Raw genomic sequence first — 21595 nt, forward strand, 5'->3', positions numbered from 1 at the left:
TTAGCGGTCCCATCAGTCTCACTGACACAGAAGCCAAGGTGCCGTAGATAATTTGGATATTTCCTGTGACAAAGAAACCTGGATAGTTTGGACGGGCATCCTGCAGGTGGACCGCTGACAGCCTCATGTTTGGCTGTGGGTTTGTAAATCAGGCTTAACTTTTCCATTGCCCCAAGGCAACATTTACTGTGTTGTCAGTACGAACAATAAGCAAGCCATAAGCAGGTGTCTTATACCTTACCTGCCTTGATATAATTAGTTCTAATTACAAGCCGTGACTGCTGTAGCTATTAATTGAAATATTAGGCATCCTTTCCTCACCAGCTGTTTCTGGCTGAGGCTCTGAGATGCACTGAAGAGCTCGGGGCCCAAAAAATCCCAGCTAACAAGTAAAACAGGAACTATGAGCCCATTCCAGACCATTCGCCCTCCAAAACATCTACCTTAACAATACAATCTTCTGCTTAAGGATTTTGATGTCAAAGCCCACTGAGATCACAGAATGCCAGGTTGGAATGGACCTCAGAGATTATCTAGTCCAACCTTTCTAGGAAGAGCACAGTCTAAACAAGATGGCCCAGCACCCTGCCCAGATGGCTCTTGAAGGTGTCCAGTGAGGCCAAGTCAACCCCTTCCCTGGGGCGATTATTCCAGTGGTGACTGTCGTCAATGTGAAGTTTCCCTCTGGTGTCCAATCGGAATCTCCCCAAGGGCAACTTGTGTCCATCCCCCCTTGTCCTCTCCATGGGACTCTGTGTAAAAAGGGAGTCTCCATCTTCTCTTGTAGCTGCCCCTTAAGTCCTGGTACGTGGGGATGAGATCCCCTCTGAGCCTCCTTTTCTCAAGGCAGAACAAACCCAGCTCTCCCAGCCTATCCTCATATGGCAGCTTCCCGGTCCTCTGATCATCCTGGTGGCCCTTCTCTGGACCCCTTCCAGCCTGGCCACATCCTTTTTGTACAGCGGGGACCAGAACTGCACACAGCGCTCCAGGTGTGGCCTGACCAGCGCTGAGTAGAGCGGGATGGTGACTTCTTTCTCTCTGCTGGCGATGCCCTTTTTGATGCAACCCAGCACCCTGTTGGCCTCTTGGCCACAGCAGCCACTGTTGGCTCATGCTGAGCTTCCTGCCCACCAGGACCCCCAGGTCCCTTCCCACAGAGCTGCTCCCCAGCCAGGTGGGTCCCAGTCTGTGCTGCACTCCTGGATTATGTTTTCCCAGGTGCATGATCTTACACTTGTCCTTGTTGAACTTCATAAGGTTCTTGCTGGCCCACTCCTCCAGCCTCTCCAGATCTCCCTGCAGAGCAGCTCTCCCTTCTGGAGTGCCTACTGCCCCACTCAACTTGGTGTCATCAGCAAACTTCATCTGGCTACACTTGATGCCGGTATCCAGATCACTTATAAAGATATTGAATAACATTGGGCCCAATATCGATCCCTGGGGGACTCCACTAGTGACAGGTTGCCAGTTTGAGAAAGAGCTATTTACCACCACCCTTTGGGTGCGGCCTGTCAGCAAGTTCCCCACCCACTGCACAGACCACTTGTCTAGGCAATAACGCATTAATTTCTCCAGGAGGAAGCTGTTGGGCACCGTATCAAAGGCCTTGGAGAAGTCCAGGTAGACAGTGTCCACTGCCCGCCCCATGTCAACCAGGTAAGTCACTTTGTCATAGAAGGCCACCAGGTTTGTCAAGCACGATCTGCCTTTAGTGAAGCCATGTTGGCTTTTCCCAATCATGTGCTTCAATGAGCTGGCACATGCCTTTTCAGTGACTGCAAATAACTTTCCTGAGGTTTTATTTTTTTATTTTATTGCATGAACAATTACACTCTTGCAGGGACAGGGAGAGAAATGGTTTGGAAAGCTTTTTTCAGGGAGGTAAAAATTAAAATAATGTAAAATCCATTTCCAGCCCCTACCTCTACCATGCATTTGTCTTCCCTTGTTATGCCTTCAAGTCCAAGATATTTATCATGGTCTGAACTGAATAGAAGGAGACAAAATCGTTTGCGATAGCAATGTGGTCAGCAGCGCTTAGAGCAGCTTGACTGTCTGCCAAGGGTCCTTTCCATCGTGTAACAAGGAAATAAAGATTGAAGAGCCTCTCTTAAACTTCTGAAGTGGGGAAAAAAAAAGCGCCTGTGGTAACCTGCATGCCCAAGGTGGGTGCTCAGCCTCTCTGCAAGGCTCTTTCACTTGAGGAAAGTACCTTGAAGGGTGTCAGTGTATTGAGCTGTTAATGCCTGGACAGGCTTCACCTCCCTGCTATTCTCCTGCCACTTCCACTGCAGTTTCTGTTAGGAACAAGATACCCAATGAGGGCTTCTTCTGACTGTTTTAGTGCCTTCCTGGGAAGCGTTGCTGGATGCAAAGGCTTGAGATGATATCTGGAAACTCTAGTTACCAAGTCCTACTATCCCTTGCCCTGGTACTTCAGCTTCTCTGCTTGTATGTTGAGGATATTATTGGCCTATCTGCCAGGCGACCTTGTGCCTTAAGGAGCTTCATACAGACCATAATTTACTGTGGATTAATTGGGATGGAAGGGGAGCAGTACCCTCCCCTAGCGGATGTGGCAGCCCGTGGCCGTTACACGAGGCTGTGCTGGGGCAGCTGGGCTGCTCCCCCCACCGTTCAGATCACAGCCCTGTCTGTCTTGATGTTCAGTAGATATGAGAACAAATTAATACCGTATGAGAAACAGAGACAGTATCTTGTTAGCCCATGGGGAAACCACTGTATTCCCATTCATCATCATGGGGAGCACTAACGAAACACCAGCCAGAGAAATTATCTGGTACAGCAGTTTTAAAAAGTAAGAAGGATGGTGGTATACCAGGATCTGAGCTGCAGGGGTGGGATGTTGCTGTGATCTCTTCCCCTTCCCCCCTGTTGTTTGCATAGCTTCATGGGTTGGGTTCTCCTGCATCTCTGATTCACAGCAAGGGGCTAAACTGTCAGGAAAGCGCCGTTGCCCACCTGTCTGGATCATCTCTGAACTGGAGATGGGTTTTATGGGTTGTGGCACAGTGCCTAGTAGATGAAACCCAGCATAAAGTGGGAATAATTGATCTCCCTTCCCACCCTGCTCTGTGCAGGGAGGAGGCAGCAGCACATCCATGAAATTCTGGTGCATGCAGAGCCCTGCAGCTGTCTGCCTCTGCAATTGCACCCCTTCTCCCTTAGCTGAAAAAAGTCAACATTTACACCCAAGGAGGCCAGTCCTGCTCTTGCCATGCTCTGGTGCTCATGCCAGTTTTGGCTCCTCTGTGAAGGAGCTTGTTTTTATGCCAACAAAAGCAACTTCGTGAGCAGTTAATTTTTTAAAACTTGTGGACAGTTGAGGAAGTGAGTAATGAATATAAATGTTAGTCCTCTGGACATGTTAAATCGGGGGTAGTGCGTGGGAGAGCTCAAACTCTGCCGTTACTTATCACGGAGGGTGGTTTTTGACTTAACCTATGTCAAGGAAAGACATTCCTTTGCTCCATGGGGAGGTTGTTGAAGGATCACTGAATGCAGGTTTTACACCTTGGTATGATGCACATCGGGCCTCATCTTGGGCTGAAGCAAATGACTGTCTTAGTCCCTTTCACAGCAGGAGAGAGGTTGTGTGTGGTTTTGATAAGGGTATCTTTTAGGATGCTATTGTTGATGCTGTAGGCAGTGCCTGTGCTTGGAAATATTTTTTATTAGTGTGTATCCTAGATGTGAAGCCAAAAGCCATGTTGTCTGTAAAATCCCAGGCTGCAAAACTGATGCTTTGGGAATTCTTTCCCTGCATGCGTCCCCTAGCTGTTTTCCATGCATGGTATCTGTGCGGTCCGTCCATCTCCAGGCCAGAACAGTGGCTTTATCTCCAACTCATGAAATACCTATGTTGGGTAGAACAAGGAGGCTGTGTGAAAGCAGGTTGCTCATGCAAGGTGTCCAATATAATTGCGGTGGGTTGTCCCTGAGGGCTGCCAGGTGCCCACCAAAGCTGCTCTGTCACTCTGTCACTCCTCTCCTCAGCTGGACAGAGGAGAGGAAATAAAACAAAAGGCTTATGGGTAGAGATACAGATGGGCTGGTAGAGATCACTTACCAGTTACAGTCATGGGCAAAAAAGACCTGGGGAAAATTAATTTAATTTATTACTAATCAAAACAGAATGGGATAATGAGAAATAAAACCCAAATCTCAAAAACCCCTTCCCCCCACCCCTCCCTTCTTCCCAGGCTCAAGTTCACTCCTGATTTCACTGCCTCCTCCCCCTGAGCAGTGCAAGGGGATGGGGAATGGGGGTTGGGGCCAGTCCATCACACATTGTCTCTGCCGCTCCTTCCTCCTCAGGGGCAGGACTCCTCACACCCTTCCCCTGCTCCAGCGTGGGGCCCCTCCCACAGCAGACAGCCCTCCATGAACTGCTCCAACGCGGGTCCTTCCCACGGGCTGCGGTTCTTCATGAACTGCTCCAGCGTGGGTCCTGTCCGTGGGGTTCAGCCTTCGGGAACAGGCTGCTCCAGCGTGGGTCCCCCACGGGGTCACCAGTCCTGCCAGCAAACCTGCCCCAGCGTGGGCTCCTCTCTCCATGGGCCACAGGTCCTGCCAGGAGCCTGCTCCACCGTGGGCTTCCCATGGGGCCACAGCCTCCTTCGGGCACCCACCTGCTCTGGCGTGGGGCCCCCATGGGCTGCAGGTGGGTATCTGCTCCACCGCTAACCTCCATGGGCTGCAGGGGCACAGCCTGCCTCACCATGGTCTTCATCACAGGCTGAAAGGGAATCTCTGCTCTGGTGCCTGGAGCATCTCCTCCTCCTTCACTGTCCCAGAGGTGCTGCCACCATTGCTGATGGGCTTGGCCTTGGCCAGCGGCAGGTCCGTCTTGGAGCCGGCTGGCGTTGGCTCCGTCGGCCACGGGGGAAGCTTCTGGCAGCTTCTCACAGAATTCACCCCTGCAGCCCCCCCGCTACCAAACCCTTGCCACGCAAACCCAATACAGTCACGTAGGAGAGCTGCAAGATGAGCACTTTTGCCTCTCATGTTTTACAACCTGTGAGTGGTGAACCAGGAAAAACCTTGGACTTTGACCATCTGGGTTATTTTTAGTGTGAGCTCTTTTCAACTTCCAGGAAATGTCCTCTTCAGGTTAGCTTCTTAAAGGAGAGGGGGAAGTCAGGCTGGCTGTGGTGCTGCTTTGAAAAAACTCCTGTGTACGGCAAGGTAGAGAAACAGCGTTATGGCAGACTTGCTATTTCTGGAACACCTTCCATTGGAGGAATTGAGGTGCTTTAATCAATGGGCAGGTCCTGAAGAGAGGGATAATTATTGCCTTTTTTTACAGAGCGAGAATATGAAAGAGATTAAAATGTCTTTTCTGGAATTGCCAATGATTTTATTGCAAGGAAATGAGCTGAGCTTTCCCTCTAAAGAGCATCGTCCCAGCATGCTTTGGTTGTCTCCAGGGGCACCCGCCGGGCATCCCAGCAGATATGTTAACTTTGCTCTGATTCTGGAAAGGTGAATCAGGAACGTCCCTCCCTTGGGGGGCCCACTACCTCATCTCACTCCTGACGTCCCCTTCTCATTGCCTGTCTTTATACTTTTGCTGCAGGTGATCCTATGGTAATAAATGAAGGGAAGAAAAATAGATTTATGTGAACAGTGCTATTATTTTGGATTTGAACCGTTCACATGCCAGCTTGCCGTTGCAAAGCACCAGGAGATGAAGCAGTTGCAGTGCCTTTTTCAACACATGCATAGAGCAATCGGGCTCTCTCTCCTGCTTAAAACAGGATGGAAACAACTTCTCTTGTCTGCAAGTCGGCTCCTTGCGTTTTAGTCATGGTGATGGGTACTGAAAGGAAATAGCTGCAGGGGAATCTCATGGCTTCCCTCTAGACAAGCGTGGCAGAGTTGTTATACGATGCGACTTTGCTCCGCCAGAATTATACACATCACAGAAAATGCCCAGTTGCAACAACAGTGATGTGCGATTTATCAGCGCTGCCGGAAGGTGGAAAAGGGGATCTTGCGTAAGTTTGATCTTCAGCTTCTTTGCTGCAGCTTTTATTAGCCAATATTTTTTCCTTATTGTAATTTTTGTGCCTCCTGGACAGTGATTTCTGAATACCACAAGCATTTAGTTATCTACTGCTTCATAGCTTTCCTTGCTGCTGGAGTCCAGCTGACCCGTCAGGCAGGATAGCTGGAGAGTCAGCCCTTGCAAATGCCTTTTTAAGCTGTCGCTGCCAGTCACTCGTGACAGTGATGGAAGGAGAAGAAAGAGCCTGTGTGGAATTCCACATGGGGAAACGTTCTGGATGGCATTTTGGCACCACTTTTGTTGATGGTCCTGGTTTAGCTTTCTCCTTCTGCACGTGCTGGTGTGGGCATGGTCTTCTCTGCAGGTGGACCAAAATGACCACTGTGAGACGAGCTTGGCTTTGGGATGGCAGATTTCACCTACGCAGCTTTGTTACCTTGTGTGGGGGTAGAACGAGTTGGTATCTGCTGTTCATATAAAGCGGGGAGCCAAGGAAGATTTTCCTAGACCCAAACTGAGTCTAATCTGGGCTGTAATACAGGAGTCCTTTCAGGGTGAGCTTCCTCGTCATTCTGTGAACATCTGGCCCTGCTCTCTGTGCATCTCCTTTGACGACAATTCCTTTCAAGCTGAAGGCTGTTTGTCTTTCCTTTTGAGGGAGGGTCGAAGACCTCGTATTGATATAAAAAAATGGCATCCGTTGCTTCTTTTACTGTCAGGTTTTTGTCTTCCAGCACTTGGCTGATGATGCTCTCACCCTTTCAACCAGCAAAAAGATCCTTTTTCATTGGGGTTTCTGGTGTTTTTTTTTGTTTGTGTGTGGGTTTTTTTGTATGAACATGGTGACAAAGCAGCATTTTTAGAGTCTGGTTTGCAGATACTTGCTGCTAAGAGTAAGATGCAAGGGAAAGGAATTGTCCAAGGAATAAGCTTACTGGCTGTTTCTTTTCCCAGTCCAGTCTTTTGCCCTTGAATATATTTGACATCCGTATTAGGCTATTTGGGATAGGACTGTTTGCTCTGAACCAGAGCATTTTGCAATAGAGTTCTTGTAAATGCTTCTGAAACACAGTAGTTCTATTTAAATAGGGATAAATATTCAGTATTTATGCTATCCACCATTCTTCCTAATGAATGCCATGCTTATTAAACTTGTAAACACCAAACAGGAAAGAGCTGGAGGCACGTCAGCCTGGGATTAGACTAAGCTGGACAAACTGCAAAAGCAGTCTGGGGCTAGGACAGAAATAGGATCAGCAAAGGCAAATGCGGAGCTATTTCCTCTGGTGTTGAGCGATCTGTTGAGAGGCAGGGTGGTTGGGCCACAGCTTTGCTGAAGGTGTCTGGAGGTTTCAATGACTACAGTCTTTTCTAGGCCTGGCTGAGGCCCCATCTAGCCAAATACCGTATTTCTAACAAGAGCCAGAAGCAGACAGCTAGGAAAGGACCTTCCAAACCCCCCAGAATATGCACAAAATTATCTTCTTTCTGTTAATCAGGTTTTTTGAGGTTTCTTGAGTAAGATGTGGTACTGAGGCCATCACATTTAATAGCTTTCATTGGCTCTATTCTTAGTTAAATTACATAGCCTTTCTTTTATTAAACCTATTTTTAATATTAAAACCCATTGCCCCAGGATGTTGGTGTTTTAATTAAAAGTGAACCATAAGCTGAAGGCAAGTCAACAACATCATGTGCCTGTGAGAAGGCCTATCATGAGCCTGGGATGTGTTAGCAGGAATAAGATCCTCAGCAGGCATCAAGGATGCAGTCCTCCTGCTGCTTGATGCTGATGAGAGCTCAGCAGGCATGCTGTGCCCAGCAAGGTGCTCCGCTTCAGGCAAGGCTTGGACCTAATCCAGTCGGTCTGTGCAAGAGCGATGGGCTGTATTTTTGTCTTCTAGATGAGCCTCATCAGTAGAGACTGGAAGATCTGGACCTATTTAGACTAGAAAAGATAGCTGCCTCCTGTCAGCCTCCAGATATGCGAAGTGTTTGGTAAAGAGTAAGGGAGTAGTGCATCATCAGCATCAGTAATAGGTTTATAATGCACTGGGAGGACTGTGGTGCAACACTTGAATCCTTCCATTAGTGTGGTCAGAAGCGCTGGGTATCGCTGCTTATGTTGTTTGGGAAAGGTAAAGTAGATTAAAACCACAAGGTGAAAGTAGAGTAAATCATGCTGTTGGCGGGGTAGATTGGGGAGCCCCTATCGCTCTGTCCTGTTTTCTCAAGAATCAGAGGCTCCCTAGGGATTTTTGTTTACCTCTGCGCTGAATGAAAGAGGGAGGATGTAACTGCAGGAGGCAGAGCTGGCCCAGGACATTACTATTGCTGCACAGAGTCCCCTGGGGCCACTAATGGCCAGAAAAAGCCCTGGCTTCAGCAGTGCACCATCTCTGGAACAGCACAGGAATTCCCGTCGCAATGCCATCGAGAGTTCCCAGCATTTTTTGTGATGATTATAGCTGCTGGGATACAGTTAGATGTTGGCTCTGTTTAGTGACCTATACCTAGAGAGAAACTGGTCCTCTAATGGCAGAGTGTGGGGGGAAGGAGGGGCAGGGGAGTATGGGTTATCCCTTAGCTTGGGTAACTTTATCCCTTTGCTTGCTACCTGGGCAAGCAGAACTGCCCAGTTGCTCCTCAGATTTTCACGGCTGCAAGCCCTGACGCCTGAATGGAGTCAGCGGTCCTGCCTGACTACCCTTTCTGGCTCCGTTTTTGAAGTCTGGGAGCCGAGGTGTTTTACAAAGTGTAACAATGTTATTTTTAGAGATTTGGCTCTCTTTTTTTTTTTTTTGTTGCATCTGTTGATCTACAGTTCAATTATGGCAGCCCCAGCAGGAACACATATTTCAATAATATGTTCTCTGCCATTTTCTTTGACCTGCTAAATTGAATTGTAAATGGAGCGTGTCACAGCTCAGAAATCTCATTCATGGCCTTCTCTAACAAGGTGTGCAGGACTATTAGCCTATTCTCCGCAATAATCACATAAGATATGTCTGAGATTTGAAATGACTTACTTTAGGAAGCATCTGGTTAGCTATTGAAGCCACAGCAGCCAGAATGGTAGGAATGGTGTTTTCCTCCTTACTTCAGACCCATTGTCTGTTAGACCCAATTTCATCCTTTTTCTTCCAATTTATTTATTGGCAGATGTCGCTTATGCAAGACCACAGCGTGTTACCTACAAGTGCATCAGCCAAAACCTTTGCAGTGTTTATGGAGTGCCTGGACCGGCTCAAATTGCTTGTGTTGACAGATGCATCCGTCCAATCAGTCCATCTCCTGCCTGGAGAGGGCTGTAGCAAAAGGGAAAAGGTCTCATACCTTGTGAGATTTGAAGTACTAAGCAAAGACAGAGAGAAGAGAGAAAGTTGGGTATGAATACTAAAAATCAAGAGCTGGAGAATGTGTTTGAGTGGAGTTTTGCACCAGGTGTTTATAGTCTTGGTTGTTAGATGGAGAGATAATGAAGCCTTTGGACAGGTTACAAAGTACTATGAGAGCTGACTGCACTGTGGAGTCCTGCGGACTGCCACCTGCTCTCTCTTGGATTCACGAGTCTTAAATCCAGCAGAAGGATGAAAGCCTGATCCCTCTGCAGCCTCTTTAAGGTGGGGGAATTGAAGCCCAGGCGCCTTGATTCCATTCCCAGTGTACGTAAGGTCTGGTAGGTCGACATCTGCTAGTCAAGTATATTGATTTGCTCACTTAAAGGCTTCAAATCCTTGCCATGCAAGGTACTTTCCCTTTATTATATCCCTCTGCCATATGAGACTCAACTCTTGGATGTACTTCTGGCAGTGAAGGTTGATTGCATCCTGGGCTGTAACAGTGCCAGCGCAGCCAGCAGCTTGAGGGATGTGAGTTTTCCCCTCTGCTGACACTTGAGAGACCACATCTGCACAGTGGGTCTGGTTTGGGGCTCCCCAGAATCAGGCAGGCAATAACGGACAGACTCCAGAATGGTTGGACCTGGAGCTTGGGACGTACCTGGAGAAGCTGAAAGACGAGGTTGCGCAGCAGGAGGAGGGGGATCTTACTGTTCTCTGCCGCTGTCTAAGGAGCGGCTGCGGAGGAGAGGGAGGAGCTGGGCAAGAGGCAATGGACACAAGCTGTATCAAGGGAAATTCCAGTCAGATAGCAGGAAAGCTTCTCCCCATGAGGGTGGTCAAACCCTGGAGCAGGACCCAGAAGAAGGTGGGAATTTCCATCCTTGGAGGCATTCAAACCTCTTGCTGGGATATTGCCCTGAGCAACCTGTCCTGAGCTGGCTCTGCTTTGAGTGGGAGTTTAGAGCAGAGCCTGCCCAGAGGCGCCTTGCTGCGTCAGTTATTTTATCTTTGAATGCTTATTGGGGTCTACATTTGATCTTTGACGCTGTGATCAGAGCTAACGAGCTCAGAATCGACTGGGATTGGAAAATTGTTCACATTTCTAGCATGCAAATCACTGTTTTAAGGACTATGCGTTCACATACCATGAGTTATTAATGAAATTTTGTAACTTCACTGTAGGAACTGAAGTGTTTTACACATTGTCAAAATGCTCCAGCTGGTATTTGTTCTTTTTTATCCTCAGTTCCTGGTTCTAATGGGTGCAGCTGAGAGATGTAGTCATCTTTCATCTTCAGAGATGATTTAATAACTTGCTTGAAGAAGATTTTTTGTTTGTTCGAACGAGGTCCAATTGGGTAATCCGGAAACGAAGAATCATGCCTTCAATTTTTCTTTTGTATTCACTGGATAAATGTTAGCTTGCCTCCTTTCCTCTCTAAGCTAATACTGATAAATGCCTGCAGGAAATTGATTCTTGAAAATGTCAGAAAATAGTGTAATGAAGACTCATTAGTAAACTCTGCATTGTATCTGGGAGTGAATTTAAACGACCTGAAAACACACTTGAGTAACGGTGGTGTTCCAATTTGAGTCCAGCTCTTGTATTTGCTCTTGAGGTACAGCGGAATTATTTAGGACTATGTGGCCTTGATCCTTCAACAGAATCCATTCATCTGCTAAAGGCAGGTGCAGGTCTGGACCCGGTGGATATTTAGGGACACAAGGATGGTGTGTGCCGCGGGAAGATGATAATGCGCCTCTGTCTTGCTGCATTTGCAGGTTTGAGGGCCTGTTTGTCTTGGATGTCTCTGTGAATGCTGTCTCAGCATGGAGATTTATGGTGCCTTGTGGGAAAATGATAAATATCTCATGGCAGGGAGATGGAGATGAGATTCACCTGCATGTTGCTTGGCTGCTCTGGTTAATATAGCTTAGCTCTTCTGAAAGCTCCGCATTTAATCTGGTAGGTGCTTTCTTCTGGGGTGAAGGCTTGAATTTAAAAGGAGTGATGGGGGAGGAGGAGCGTTTAGATGTATAGTTATGGAGCCAAGCACAGAGGAGGGATTCACAAAGACTTCTCCATAGCCCAAGGGAAGTCACTGGGTGTGTGGATATCTGATCTGTGTGGAGCTATGGAGGTACTAATGCAACTTTTTTGAAGTTACAATAAAAATGTACTTTGAACAACTTTGTACTTTGATCAATTGGGTAGCCCTAGTTGCTCCTGGGTGATGTCTTTAGAATTGTAAGTAGATCTGATCAGAGCGCATTAAATCAACCAAACAGTCTAATATAGCTGTTGTCTAGAGATCCTAGTGCTGCCAGGGCAGAACTGGTGTAGGATGGTTTTCATCAACCGTGGGTGTAACCTGTGATGGGGAGAAGACTGAAGCCAACAGAGCCAATGGACCCAAGGCTGAGTTGGGTGCAGATGAGATTGGTGGCTAGGGTTACACACCAGGCTGGCATTCAAGAGGCTGAGGCCTGTCCCTGTCCCTTGCCTCTGTCCTCAGCATGTCACATCGCCACCCCAGACCTCTGGGTTTTCCCCTTTGACTTCTCCGTGCTGCCCAGTTTGCAGCTGCAGTTCCAGCAGCGTGCTTGAATTGGTGGAACTGGAGAAAGATGCCCACGTTTGATATTTTCTTTTTTTTTTTTTTTGCTGTGTGTGTCTGTGCGTGCTCAGATCCATGTGGTGGTGGTCTCCATTTGCTGGTGCATGTCCTGACTGATATGCTGCCAGATTTTGGGAGGGCTCACTGTCTCTCTGGTTTCCTCTGGTCAGAAATTCCAGCCTGTAGCTGAGATGCCCTTCAGCAAGAAATTGCTTTAAAATTGTATATTTCCTATAAAAGGCTTCCATTTTTCACAACTGGAATTTTTCTGACAAAAAAAAAAAAAGGCGGGGGGGGTAGGAGGAGGAAGACATTGTCAAAAAGCTTCTTCCTGCTCTAGTTTGATTTTTATTTACTTATTGAATTATTTTTAATGAATGAACAGGAGGTTTACTGTGTTCAGGAGACAGAGAATGGGTACTGTCCTCTATGAAGGCTGAAAGCCACGAATTCCCAGAGGCACTTTGACTTGAACAAAAGCCCTCTTCATGTGGGATGACCGGCAATTCCAGAAACCAGTCTGTCTCTCCGATTGCTCCCTCGTTTCTAGCTGGGAGAGGCTCATCTCCCACCTCGCACGGTTACACCATGGTCCTGGCTCAAATGGTGGTATTTGCAGAGGTGCTGGAGGGAGCAGAGTGAAAGTTGAGACTGTTTAGCACCCCTTGTAAACAAAGTTATTGTGAAAATCCTCTCCAGTCATGGGGACTGGAGGTGGACCGTGTTTCTATTAACGTTGATGGAAAGAGACCCGTGGGTTGGATGGCAGGGAGGTTTTAACACTATTTGTTGTAGGTGTTGAAACTGAGAAGATGGTTTCAGAGGCTTTTTATATAGCCAACAAAGAGGGCCAACTTCCTCTACAGCAAATTTAGTGTTTAATTGAAACCCTTGCTTGGAGCAAGGCTCTGACTCTACATGGAGACCACTATAGCCTCACATATGCGTAGATAATAATTCTTGTCCAGGGTAGCTATAGATAAATAAACTTGCTATTTTTAGTGTGGAGTGACTTCCTTCCACAGTTTTTTCGGTAGCTGGTTATATTTATTAGAAACAGGCTTAATGTCTTTGATCGCAGAAACCTCTGACCAGAACAAGATCTTATCAGCAGGTGAAATGTAAAAGTAATTTTAACGAAATTGTTAGGTTGGATTACTCTGTACGATGTTTAGTATAACTCAACATTAATGTGGAGAAATGAGACAGTTGTTTTTATGGCTCTGGCTTGCACTGACTTTTTCCAGACATGGGACCATAGAGGACTCGGGTTTTGGATTTGGAGAGCCAACTGTTTTGAGAGGAAGGTTGAAAAATAAGTGTTTTAAAGGAGGAAGGGGGTCTCTGAACAGTTTTGGCAGAATAAACGTCAGTTCTGCTCGAAGTAGCAAGGAGACAAGGAGGGAATCCACTCTGCCAGTAGCATTTAATGACAAGTGATTTCCTGGTGCAACATGAAATATAAACTAACAGCCAAGAGGAATGTAGAATTGAAAGGGAACTCAGTTTATCCCCTTTCCTGAAATAAAGAATCTAGCAATAAAAGATTTTTGGTTCCAAGCCAGAGCGCAGGGAAGCGAGCTGGAGTTATTCTATTGATTTTTAGTGGGCTCGTCTGATGCTTTTTGCTGCCCTTCAGCCTCCCGCTGTCACGCTGTCTTGCCAGTCGGTAGCAAACGCTGCCCATCTTTCCTGTCTTCGCTCTTCAGATGAAGGTTGGGTCTTTACATAGTGGTCTGTGGTGAAGGGCTTTCCTACCTACCCCCTGCTCTGCGGTTTAGTGTTTTTGGCTTCTCTTTGTAAATGTTAGTGATCTTTCTTGATTTGAGGCCCTCCAGGCTAAGAGAGCTTTAGATGTGAAGGGAATCAATAGTTGGAGTTTTTTTTCTTTATCTTTTCTCTTATATTTTGCCATCTGAGCCCTTCTTCTGAAGAACTGTCTTCTCTTTTATTGAATTCTGTTAAAAAGACCGAGACACTTGTAGAATGGACTCACAATTGTGAATGCAGGTTTATTCTTCCCTTCTTTTAAGCTCCCTTAGGCTCTTTGTGAAGGGTTTTCATAGGGTGTTGTGAAGAAGAAAATTATGGTACCCAACTTGCTACACTCGTCTGACTTCAACTTCTTCCACAAAACAGTATGTTGTTTCCTCTTATCTGGGTGGGGGCTTACTGTGAAGTTGTCAATGTTTGCTGGATTTTAGTCTTTTAAAGAAAGTACCTTCTAATAAGGGAAAGAAATCTGCTTTTCTGTGCATCTCCTCACTTCCAAGAAACCACAGCCTCACCTCTGTTTTTAAGACCATTTAGGTGACATCTTGTTCGCTGTGGTTTCAGCTGCTTTGGGGACCTACTGCCACAGAAGGTTTGCTGTGAGGATCTGTGCAGTCCTCACAGTTGGATGTGAATCAAAAGGAGGGGATAGTAAAGAAACCGTCTGTTTCCATCTGTGAGCTGCCATGATTATCTATAGAGGTATAAATTGGGGCAAGTGTTACAGCAGTGGTATTTGACTTCCATCACCGGAAAGCTTCTAGGGATGCACAAGTTGGAAGCGACCCAACTTCACCCACGCTGATTGATTGCTGGACTGTTGGTTGCTGTGAGCTAATGCATGTAGGAATGGAGCCCTAATCCATCCAGCACTGGTATTTCCTCTTACCCATGCACAGTTCAAAGCAGGCTTCTCTCTTTTCCAGTTCATTTTGAAACTCTACATTGCTTCTGGGTGCCAGAGAGGATGCCGGAGGTGGTGGTTTGCTTTAGAGGGGCTCTTGCAGTTTTACCCCAAGGCCAAAGGCCAGGAGATGTAGGTGCATCTCAAGGGTGCAAGTCCTGCTGCTCACTTGGGATGAGCTGACGGGGGTCTCCAGCAACCACTGCAGGTGGAGGAGGGCATTTCAGGACTGGTGTTGGCTGGGGTGACTGTAGCAACTTCAGTGAAGCAAAAAGTTTATGCTTTGCTTCATCCGCAGGCTGCCAGCAAATGAGCTGGCTCTAGCCTTGGCTTGTCTTGGCTTTAATAGAGCAGACCTCAAGCCAACGCAGCCTCCTTCTCCAGCTGGGTGCAAAGGAGGGGCGGGGGGTGGGCAGCTTAGCTCATTGCACAGGATTTTGGGGACCTTTGGGAATACACTTGGCGGTAAATATGCAATTGAATGTGGTCTCACAAGTTGTACCCCTTTGTTTTGGCTGCATTACCCTAGACAGGTCTTGGGACATACTTTCTGATAGACCTGGCTTAGTTATAAAAATATTTAAACCTTAGGAAGGGGGGCAAGTGTAAATGCAGTTGTAGCCGCTTCTGATCAATGGACTTTCACCCTGGGCAATCTAGACATTAGGATCTTAAATGTTCCTTCTCTGTTCTGAGTCCAAATCGCACTCTTTACATCCCGATGCTGTGCTGATCTGATCTTGGGAAGATAATTGGCAATTTGATGATCTAAAGGCTTGATAAGGCTTCATCAAGTAAATTATTCAAATGGACATGGTTCTGCCCTCTCTAGAACAGCACAGCGTTGAGTTGTGTTCACCCCATAATTCAGCAGGGAATAGCTGTGGCAGACAAATGTGCGTTAGCTCTGTGCGTGGCTAGTTTTGGCAGAGGATCACTTTCTCGTGGCAGCCAGGGTACCTCCCCTAAAGAAACTTTTTTTTAAAAAGCATGGATTTGTTGGTTGGATTTCTTTGGTTTACAAATGGTACCACACTAAGAGATGTCTTCCAGCATATGTGTGATCTGCTAGAATGTAGAAATGAGTGAGAAATCTCATTGCTTCTAATATAGCAGGTTTAACTAAATTGAAACAGTCCCTGTAGGAGGGGTAGGTGGGAGTGTGTATGTAGATGAACTCATAATATCTCCTAAAGATCTTACAGGAAATAAAATAATCTTCCTGAGCCTCTCTGCTTTCCTGTATCACTGGTGCCAGGTGGTAAATAATGCTGTGACCTTCATCTGTGTTGGGGATTTGGCAGCAGAAGAGGTTCGCGCAGACTTCAGTTAACCAAAACTAATCCCCAAATTGGGAAAAAATCTCTTCTGTGCTCTGTGATATGAAGTTCAGGGCTGTTTTTATCAAGTTAGATTAAAACTTACAGCACAAGGGCAGGTAAAATGCATGAGCCAACTTTGCAGTTGGATCTCAAACCGGCTCTTTCTGTGGCAATTTCATTTAATCTGGGTGGGTGGGGATTTTTCCCCCCATCATCCCTTACTTTGGAGCTGGTTATGCTTCCAGCTGACATAGGGTGGGGATTGGGGACGTACAAAATGCTGGAGAATGTGGGTGAAATGGTGGTGGTGGTGGTGGGGGTTTGTGCTTTTTTAAGGATTCTGATTTTTAAAAATATCACTGGCAAACTGCAGCTTGGTAACATGTCTCAGTCTTCATTTGTGTTCTTTTGGGTATCTTCTGATTACATCTGTAGATACTCTTGGAGTGAGAAATCTTACTCCCATTGCTAGAAGTGGCCCCACAATAGACCTGAGACCACAAGCACAGTGGTACGTCTAAGATGCCTCTTTTCGAAAGGGCTTCTGCAGTGCCAAATCTTCAACCTGTGCCTGATCCTTTTAAATATTCTCCCTTCAAAGTCACTTCTTTTACTTTCAGTGAGAGTCTCTCTACCCGTCTTTGGGCTGTGGCCATCTCGGTGGGTGTGCTCTGCAAAGACCTAGTCCATGTTACTAGTGATAGAATGGGAGTGAAGGGCTTCAAGCCACATCAGGGGAGGTTTAGGTTGGATGTGAGGGAAAATGTCTTCCCTGCCAGAGGGGTCAGGCCCTGGCACAGGCTGCCCAGAGAGGGGTGGGGGAGTCACCGTCCCTGGGGGGGTTCAACCACCGTGTAGCCGTGGGACTTGGGGCCATGGTTTAGGAGACCTGGGGGTGTTGGGTTGGGGGTTGGACTTGATGATCCGAGAGGTTCTTTTCCAACTTTAGTGATTCTATGATTCTGTGTACCAGTTGGCTTTTTTGAGCTTAAACAAGCACATGGTACGTGTGCTGGAGGAAAAAAGACGACTCTTCATTTATTGCTTTCCTTTAAAAGTAAATGTTGGTGTGAGATTAATACTGCTTTGCACTGTCCTGCTAGACACCATGGCAATATTTGCATTAGCAAGTACTGTGGCCCAAGAGAAGCTGTTTGTGGAAAGAGATGGTGCTGAGATCCTAACAATCATGGTCCAAGCATTTTGAGGTGGTGGTGTGGTCACTTAGGAATAGCTCTAATCTGGTCCTATAGACTGAGTGCCCTTTGGTTGAGGTGCATTGGGTTCGCTCCTGCAGCATATCTGCTGGTTTAGCTTCACGCAAAGCCCTTTCTGGGTTCTGGTTCAGTCACTAAATCAGGACACAAAGGGTGATCTCCTTCTGAAATGCATCCTGATAGGAATGAATGTGCTAATACAGATGTGCTTGGTCGAGCTCGTTTGCAAGACAGCACTGAGTGCTGTGTGAGCTGCTAGTGTTTAAGCTTAGTGTGAGCGATTGGTAACTAGTGAGCATGTGCGTCTTACTCCTGGGGGAAGAGGGAGAAACCGAAAGGGAAGGGTGGCAAAGGGAAGGCTTTCTAGAACAACTGCCAAAAATGTCAGTGCTGACATTCGTATAAAATCTAATGGACTGAAAACATGGACGTTCTTTCAAGCACCTTCAGATTTTCCAGTGGTTCTCCCTGAATTTCTGTAGGTGAAATGGCACCATTTCCCACCATTTCCTCCACTAACTTGTGGCTGTGAGTGATTGGGATGACGTCACCTGAAGTCTTTATTTTTAGTAGTAGAGGCATGAAGCTGTTGCACGTTGTGGATTTCACCTTGCTTTAAAGCATGTGGGAACTTGCAAAGTAGGGGCCTCTAAAGCTTTTCTGGTGAGGAGCTGTTGGAGGGAGGTTGTACAGGACCCAGGCTAAATTCAGTATATTGTACATGTAGGTCAGATTCATGTAGGTTCAGATTCTGGTTCAGTTTGTGCGGAATAACATCAGTGGTACTGAAATGTTCCCTGTTCTTCTGAAAGCCCACCAGAACTGTGCTTGAACTTGCTGAAATATGTCAAATCTTGAAGAATTTGACTGGTTTTTCAGAAAGTCAGCCAGGCAAGTGTAGCTGGCAAGTGCATGATCAAGGACAGACCAAAAATAGCTTTTGGAGAGCTTGACACAAACTATGCTACTTTGCATGTAAATGAGGTGGGGGGAAAAAAACCCATATGTTATATATTAAAAAAACCTAAATATGTTCTGAAATGTTTTCCTTGGCTTGTTTATCAAATCAGTGTCACCCAGTGCATAAATACTGGCCAAGCTTATCCCACAGTGACCTTTAAAGAGCTGGAGGTTTTTATCTTTTTGTAGCAACGTTGGTCCTTGGCACTTGAAATACTTTAAACCCCGCTTGCCTTGCAAAAACAAGGTGTCCAGTTAACGAATTCAGCAGCATTACTGATAGGTGTGAGGAGGTGTTAGACCCAAATGGAGAGAAAAAATACCAGCAAACAGTAGGGAAAGTGAGATTTGAAACCTTGGAGATCCGCAGTCAGTCATGTGGGAGAAAACAGTCGTAGCCTGCTGAAGGGGTTAGCAATCGCTTCCTCCTGGGGAATTTTGGTGGGAGGGGGAGTGAAGGTGTGAGTGGGTTTTGGTTTGGGTGTTTATATAATCCAGGTGTTCCATGGGTGGATTTTAATCTGAAACTTCTTGGTTGGAAGGGGTTGGCTCGGCTCTGCAGCGGTGGTTGGTGTGGAGCAGGTTCATCATGGAGAGATGTTGCGGCCTTGCTGCTGCTTTTGGGACTGGGTAAGGCTGATGTTGTCTGTGGGCACCAGAGCTGATGTAGAAGCTATGGCTGGCACCCTGCTGCCAAAGGTGGGGTGTTTTGTGGGGGGAAACCCCCGTTCCGGCCTCAGTGCTTTCCATCCCTGAGCTCACCTGTGCCTACAGGTGCAGACCTGTGCACGAGGTGGGGAGATGATAGTCTTTAAGCTCATGGCAGAGCAGTTTGGCCGTGTGGCTTTGAATGCACTCCATAGGTGTGCTGTAGAAGTCCCTTTGTATCACCTTCTGGTTCCTTTTGCCTCATTTATCCGGAACACAAAGCCCCGCATGGGAATTAGGCACCTGGTGCTACTAAGGTTTGATTGAAGCTGGATAACAAACTTGGGCTAGGTTGAAGAAAAGTTTTAACCATAACCCCTGGCCAAGAATTGGGAATTTCTAGCAGAAAACATCATTTTTTGGCACAGCAAAAATTAAAATCATTCCAATCCTTTTTATTGCTTTGTTTTTCTTTTGGCATTTTTTTATGAGACGGAGTGTGCAAGGAAGAGCTGTATCACAAGGCTGGTATCCAGGGTGATGCATGATGAAACATAGTCAGTACACAGTTAAGTAAATAGCTTTGGCTCTTAAGATGGAAAGGGAAGGCAAAGAATAGCAGTAATTCTTATATCACCAAACCAGTGTTTATATTGGTTACGTTGTTTTGCATAATTAAAAAGCCCTGAGAGAGTTCACTAGAGAAAGGGCATTTTCAAGAGAGATTAATGGTGCGCTCAGGGTCCAGGAGGAAATTATAGTAGTAGAGTTGCTCATACACGTTGTAATTTTCATCCCTTCTTGCTCATTCTGGGAAAAGAGGATTGATTTGAATATTTTCCATAATGAATTTATTTTGGTGTTTTGTTCCAAGCAGACTGGATGTCAGTTGAAATGGAAACATATGTGGACTCTTTAATGCCTGCAGAGTAAAACCAACAAGGAGCACATAGGAATGGTGCTGGTTAGGGACAGTTTTCTTGCAACACTCTTCCCTTCATGGATGTCCTTGCGGTTTAGGATTTTACCCATGCTATTGGATTGGGCACTGAACAGCTGTTTTATGGCTTATATTTTGGGAGGAGGAGGATGGGAGTGAAATATTCAGTTTTGGTGAATGTTTCAATTAATATCGGTGCAAATATCTTTCATCTGATGCTGGTGTGGTGTCTCTTCCTGCCATATTATTTGCAAAACACATACATAAGTGGTGGTGGTGGGACTCAATGTTGTGGGTGCGTGGTTTGGCTCTGCAGGATCTGAACGCCCTGGGGGTACGAGTAAGGGTTCATACGTCTGTGTAGCAGTAACATCCCTAGGCTGCTGTGTAGTCTTTGCCATGTGATAACTACTCAGTCATTTAGGCTGAACCCATGAGAGGGTAAGATGCCAAGTTCCATCTCTCATATGTGAATGGAAAAGTTAATTAAACAATTGCCTGAAAACAACACAAACAACCCCCTCCCCCCAAAAAAACCCCAACAAAACAAAAAATACCCAGCTCTGTATCCAGAAATGCTCCCTCGTCCCACATGCCCTGAGGGCTGGAGAAATGCTGTCCCAGCCCTACATAAGATGGATCTACATAAGTGTCCCCTCTGCCCAGAGCTGGGGACCAGCGTTGCATCTCCCACCTTCCCCAGGGGAGAAAGGTCTGGAATCTCCCCTTGGAGATGTCTAATTACTCCATCCAGTCTCTACAGCTTCTGGATGAGATGCGGGACAGGATGGGCCACTGGCCCTGAAAGGGGATAGTATTAACACTGACCTCTTTCCATCCACAGTGGGAGCGCCTCTGGTTCCTCATCCTCACCTCATCCTTCTTCCTGACCCTGGTCTGGTTTTACTTCTGGTGGGAAGTTCACAATGACTACAATGAAATCAACTGGTGAGTAGAGTTTCTCTGTCGTGGAGGGGCAAACCCTTAAAGAATTTGGCTGCCCTCATTACACCTCTAAGCTATTTGACACTGGGTTGGATGCTTTTGGGTCCTTCAGATGGACTTGTTAGTGACAGGAAAGGGAAAGAGAGGTGGGAAGTGAGACTGGAGGAGAGCTTCTGCTTGTCTTCACCGATAGATGTAATGTATCCTCACATCTCCGTTGCGTAGCTGTAACGGAGCTTGGGGTAGGTGCGCTCCCTGGTGAACAGCATGTGAAATCAAGGATGGTGCTGAAATAATGTAGAAGCTGCTTTTTTTTGGTGGTTTCTTGTTTGTTTGTTTCTATGGTTGGCTGGTTTTGGAAGTTGCTGAGCAATTTGGCTGCAACTTTCCACAAAACACAAACGACAAATTCAGCCTGAAGCAGACTATGGGCATGGAAAATTTTGCAAAGTTGGAAGGGGCTGAAAACAAGCATTCCAGTAGGATGTGCTGGGGAGTGTAGGGTGCTGCCAGCTCCCCCCACTGCTGGAAATGATTCTCCCTTTTACTAACTCAGCAGCATCTTAAAAGATTTTGGCAGTACCTTGGGCTCTCTTCTAACCAAACTGCTTTGACATCATCTTCTTGTCAAAGATAATATGTAAACTGTATCTTACAATGCAGTAGGTAGTTGATCCCTTAAATCACCTGCTTTGGATGCTGAAGTTGTGTGATGGAGAGTGTTTACCAACTTAACAACGTGAGCTGCTTCCTCCCAGGAGTGTGGTTTGTCTCTTTGCTCAAACCCACACTCTGAGAACTGAAACAATCACTATTGCTCTTGATTATTTATAATAGCATGAGAAAAAATGCATTTTTTTTTCTAAAAGGTATTTTGGAACTCTTTCTTT

General features: G+C 46.4%; 1 protein-coding gene across 3 annotated transcripts in view; it reads left to right on the forward strand.

The window, feature by feature from the left end:
• The window catches only part of GDPD5 (glycerophosphodiester phosphodiesterase domain containing 5), a 178424-nt gene that overhangs the window by 106410 nt on the left and 50419 nt on the right, over positions 1-21595 (forward strand). For all 3 annotated transcript variants that reach the window (XM_075111935.1, XM_075112106.1, XM_075112024.1), the window contains exon 3: positions 20605-20708. In XM_075111935.1, coding sequence (XP_074968036.1) covers positions 20605-20708 — 104 coding nt within the window. The remainder of the gene's footprint in view (positions 1-20604; positions 20709-21595) is intronic.

This window comes from Phalacrocorax aristotelis, chromosome 1, assembly GCF_949628215.1.
Source record: "Phalacrocorax aristotelis chromosome 1, bGulAri2.1, whole genome shotgun sequence".
Classification (NCBI taxonomy): domain Eukaryota; kingdom Metazoa; phylum Chordata; class Aves; order Suliformes; family Phalacrocoracidae; genus Phalacrocorax; species Phalacrocorax aristotelis.